At 40.0% G+C, this 5284-nt stretch overlaps 1 protein-coding gene across 1 annotated transcript; it reads right to left on the bottom strand.

Annotated features, from left to right (window-relative positions):
• Positions 1-532: 532 nt before the first annotated feature.
• LOC147621458 (U-box domain-containing protein 45-like) lies at positions 533-2071 on the bottom strand. The gene has a single exon (XM_086824568.1). The coding sequence runs from the start codon at positions 1992-1994 to the stop codon at positions 780-782; it is 1215 nt and encodes a 404-aa protein (XP_086680694.1). The 5' UTR covers positions 1995-2071; the 3' UTR covers positions 533-779.
• Between the last annotated feature and the right edge of the window lie 3213 nt (positions 2072-5284).

Genomic DNA, 5284 nt, shown 5'->3' with positions numbered 1-5284 from the left:
TGGTATACATGTCCACCAAGAGCACCGCCTATCATAAGGTCATTTCCCACTGGTAGCCATACACACTGCTACAATGAAAAAAAAAACTTCAAACCTCAAGCACCTGCTCCCAAAAAAAACCATGCATGTACTAGCCTACTACCAAGCCGTCCACTCTGTACACCTGCCAGGGCATTCAGGGCAAAGCTTTTTTGCATGCCATGCATCCCTTATGTACACAAACCCAAAACATTTTTACAAAATTTTGCCTGACAACGTCAAAGTGACTATGGGTTAGAATCCAACCAAGGCATCTAATTTCTTTTTTTTTAACTTTTGGCTTGAAAGCAGAAAGTACACATGTTATCAGTCACACATACAAGCGCCATCGTCCAACAGGGGAGATTTGGATGCACAACCCCCGGGACTCTCGAACTCCATTCTAACCACTACACCAACGTGCGATTGGCAATGCATCTAATTTCAATACGCACTAACAAACTTTTTCTAAAAAATCAAAACTCTGTCATGACTTTGGGCCGTGAGTCAATCGTGAACATGACTAGATCAACAATAAGAGACCTGTTTCTTTTTCATGAGAGATTAATTAGTACAATAGGTGCCAAAGGTTTGAGCTTAGTACCAACCTAGGCTGTATTGTACTCCTAATGAAATCTTCCATCTTCAAAGAGAACTCTCTTATTTAACTCCTCACAACAAAATAAAACTCTAGCATGCGTTTACAAAGGAATGCAAATAAAATTATCATGTGGTACTGTGAGTCTTTGATGTTTAAACACTCAATTATAAGCAATGGGTACTTCAATGTAGTTGGATGAGCGAATGGAAAAGACATCATCAGAAACAATGTGCTCATCATTATCATTATCGTCGTCGTCGTCGTCGTCGTCGTCCTCCTCCTCATCATCATCAGCATCAGCCATGGTTCCAGTAGGAAACTTCACAGGGTACTTGTCATAGCAGAGCTCCCGATAGTTTTGAGGCCCATTCCCTTCCACCACAGCCTCGGCAAGCTCTTCCCCATCTTCTTCCTCCTGTTCATCTTCCTCCTTCACCTGGTGCTGGCCATGGCTATGGTCCCCGACCTCCATGTCCATGAAGAGCTTCAGCAGAGATGTGGCTGCCCTCCTGCCCTTTCTGGATCCATGAATGGAGAGCTCGTTCAAGCAAGAGAAGAGAGCCTGGCCATAGTCATGGCTCTGTGTTTCCAGATGCCCTGCTAGTGAGGGCTGATTGTTGAAGATCCTCAGCAATGCGATGACTGCTTTCTCTCGGCTGGGCATGGAGCTCATTTGCGGGATAGTAGCGGCTATTTTCTCTACTCCGGATGCCGCGACAATGGCGGAAGCGCCTTCAGGGTGGGATGCCATGATCTTGAGAACAGATAGGGCAAGTTCTGTTTGGCTTTGGAGATGGCTGGAGTTAGGGTTGAACAGATCTAGGAGAAGCGGAGCCGCGCCACAGCGGGCAGCGAGGGTTTTGTTGCCATCATACACGAGCAGATGAAGCAGGGCTTTGAGGACATCTTGCTTGCCGCGGTCTGAGCAAGAGAGCAGCAGAGAGAGAAGCCCTGCGATACCACCATAGATGCCAATGGGGGCTTTGTTACAGTCAAAGGTTGCAAGACATAGCAAAGCTCCTGCTGCATTTTCTCTCACCTGGATAGACCTCTCCTCTCGTGCCACATTCTGGGTGATGGGCTTCACTACCCCAAGCAACCCTAATTCATATATGAGCTCTTCATTCATGAGCAGATGGAACAGAATGGCTATGGCGTGCTCTGCTTTTGCATCCTGTTCACTATCGCCGAAGCTTTCTTGGCTCACAATCTCCATCAGAGCTCTCATGGCGACATCGCTTCGTGCCACATAGTTGCGGTGATCCACATTCGTCTGCGTTAGTAGACGTAGAAACTCTGCTGCTTGCCTTTGATTGCCTTCATTAGTGCTAATCAGATCCTGGATCAAGACGTTGAGCAGGGTACCGCTGGACATTGCAGCTTCAACGATTGAAGCTTGTTGGCACTCACACCACCTGCGCAACTCCTCGTTTATCGTTTTCCCATACACCAGCCCTTCGAGGGAACCGAAGAAACGTAGGCCGACGACAAAAGTAGCCGGAGTCTCCAATGGAGTGATAAATATAATCGTTCCTATTTTTCATTAATTTTCGTTAATTACAATAATGTAATGATATACTTTTCTCTAGATCAATAAAGTCTACGTTACTAGGCTCTCTCTCTATATTTCTCTATATGTACTACTAGTACTCAACCTGCGCATTGTTGCGGTATCTAAAAGACATTAAGAAGCGAAACGCATGAATGGAAGCCGGAATACAAAGGGTGAAAAACGACAACAGTACATGCTGATAGATAATAGCAATCGAAGGGATTTTTTCCTCTTATTTTTAAAAAATCCAGGATTTCTCTTTTCTCTCCTCTCCTTGTACCTTGGTTGTCCATGGTTAATATGTAATAGATGTAAAGAAAGAGTTTCACGAGGTCGCTACATGGCAGGAATTGAGAGGTTCGGACACTTAGTTTGGAGGTTCAAGGAGGGGTAGGCTCCTACCCGTACAGGTGAGGTTACTGTGTATGATAAGGCTTTCGGCGCTTGCCTCCAAAGTTCAACCTAGGGGGTGTGAGCTCAACCCCTCACATCTAAATACAACTAATCTATTATAAATTTTTATTTTTCTTTCATACTCTTTCTTTCTAATGACTAATGACTCTACTTTTTTAAAGAATAACTTTCTTCCAATTTACTACATGGAAGAGAAAAGTGATACCGTACACATTTTTAAAAATTCATAGAAAAATATCTATGGAGGAGAAATATGTAAAAAGATTTATGATTATGGAAGGTGTTGAACAATGTGGAGAGGGGAAGAGAAGGAGATACAGATGAGACAATAGAGGGAGAGAGAAATAGAGGATTGTAGAGCAAATGAGAGAGAGAGAGAGAGAGAGAGAGAGAGAGAGAGAGAAAGAGAGAGAGAGAGAGAGAGAGAGAAGGGGGTGGCACCTTGCATACAAAGAGAGAGATAGAGGCGGCCACAAAAGAAACCGTTTCAAAACCAATTAAGGTTGAAAAAACCTTCACTTACCTAAAATCCATTGCAACTAATTAATTGATTGCTACGTTTTACAAATTTGGGGCCCTTATTGAGAATAAAGTGTGAGATACATATTATTAATCGCTATAATATAATTCATATGCATATTATTAGATATAATATAATGCACACGCATGCATATATTGAGACCTTAGCTTCGTCCTACGCTTGCTAGATATTTTCTTTTGCTAGCTGTTTATGTTGTTTTAAGAGGTGTTCTTGCAAGAGCATCTCTTGGGTTAATGGTCCAAAATATTTTTTCAGTTTACTCCCATTGACATAGCCCTCTATTTGGATGTCGTCAATCATTTCTATTCAGACAGACCCTTGAGGTGTGATTTCCGATACTTGGAATGGTCCCAAGCCTCGGTATTTTAAGTTTCTTTTTCTTGGCATTTCCCACACCATACTTGAGAACAAGGTCCCCCGTTTTTAGTTCATTTTGCTTGAGGTTTTTATCAAACCAGTGTTTCCTGCGTAACTTTTCGACCATGAGCCCATGTGATGCTATCAACCGGGTCTGATCCAGTTTTTCCAAGTCAATTAACCTTTCAGCTAATGCATTCTCAGTTAGACGCTCTTGTACAGCAATCCTTAAGCTTGAGGACTAGGTATTCCATGGGCATAACCGCTTCAACCCCATAAGCTAGACGAAAAGGAGTATATCATGTCGCTACCTTATATGATGTGCTGTAGGCCCAAAGAGCTGCTGTCAGCTTATGCTCCCAATCTGTTCGATTTGCTTCTAATGTTTTTGTCAAGATAGTACACAAAATATTATTGGTAGTTTCTGACCATTGGCTTGTGGATAGTAAGGTGATGACTTTTGATGGATCATTAAGAATCCTGCAAGCAAATGATTCATCACGTCATTGATGAAATGTGAGCCGCGATCACTCACTAATTCTAATCGAAATTTTTCAAGGTGCATTAGGAATCAATTAAATGATTTAAAAGACCTTAGCCTAAGGGTCAAGATTTTCTGAAATTTTTGGATTATGGTCCAATTAAGGTTCCTATGGACCAATAAGATTAATCTAAGTGTTGGGATGAGATAAATCCAATGAATAAAAGAAAATACCCAAAAATAAGTAAATGCCCACATAAGATGAAGAGTTGATTGAGTACAAGGTTTATTAGTTAAAAACTATGAGATATTACTAAAAAAATGAGATATTTTGGAGTAATAATATAATTTTGACACCTTGGTAAGGAAAGGGGGAGACTTCAAGGAGGTGCCTATTTCACACATGGGAATGAGTTTTAAATTCAAAAATATTAAGATATTTTTATCTCTCCTCTCTCTTGGATCAAACTGGATCAAAAAGGGAGCTAAACTGGTCCAAAGCTTGTCCAAATTCAGCCAAACTGAAGCTAGAAAATTCTAGAACTTAGTTGGACTTAGTTAGTGGCCTCCCTCACCTATAAATAGACCCTTATTCTTTTGTATTCTCATTTGTGAACTAGACCATGCCAATATTACATTAGAATAAGCATATTTTTTATTATCCTCTAAAAATCCTCTATAATTTGGAGAGATTGGAGTTTCTCTCTCTCTTCAACCTTCCTTGGAGCTTTCCTCTCAACATACTAACCAATTGATTGGTTGGGGACCTCTCCTAAGAATAGAGAAGCAAGAAAAACAAGAGGTAAGATGTGACTTTATGGTTTTTCTTTAATCTTCTAAATGTTTTTCACTTCTCAACCCGTCTCAAGCTTGAGAAGTATTCATATGAATGGTTTTTCAATGCAAATGAAGCTCTCCAAAGAATTCTAATGATCACAAAAAGTTTAGATTTATGCTTAATTTAGGATGTTTTTTAATTATATCTCTCTCCCCCCCAAAGATTGGTCATTCCTATGACCAATTCTCTATTCAAATGATGCTTCTCATGGAGCAATTCTTAATTCTAAAATCAAACTCTATGCTAGTCAAGCTAGAGACCAAAGAAATAGCTTTTTAATGCTTTTATGTACATAAATTATAATAAAATTATGATTTAGATCCATAAATTGGATTTAGATCTATTGATAGTTAATCTATCATAAGTGTATTACTAAGTCTTATGCTTTTCAAAATTATTAAAAAATTATCAGTAATAGCAGTGGAGCTATGGCAAAATTTTTAGAAATCAACACATAAATCATTTTTATGCATAATGTGAAA

Source organism: Cibotium barometz, chromosome 30 (genome assembly GCF_041138505.1).
Source record: "Cibotium barometz isolate CiBa-2024 chromosome 30, ASM4113850v1, whole genome shotgun sequence".
Classification (NCBI taxonomy): domain Eukaryota; kingdom Viridiplantae; phylum Streptophyta; class Polypodiopsida; order Cyatheales; family Cibotiaceae; genus Cibotium; species Cibotium barometz.
Note: the sequence above shows the minus strand (reverse complement) of the source record. Positions and strands in the feature narration are given on the sequence as shown.

What these genes read in the sequence shown, in the direction of transcription:
- LOC147621458 (XM_086824568.1), bottom strand. Translation starts at nt 1,994, where the DNA reads ATGTCCAGCGGTACCCTGCTCAACGTCTTGATCCAGGATCTGATTAGC.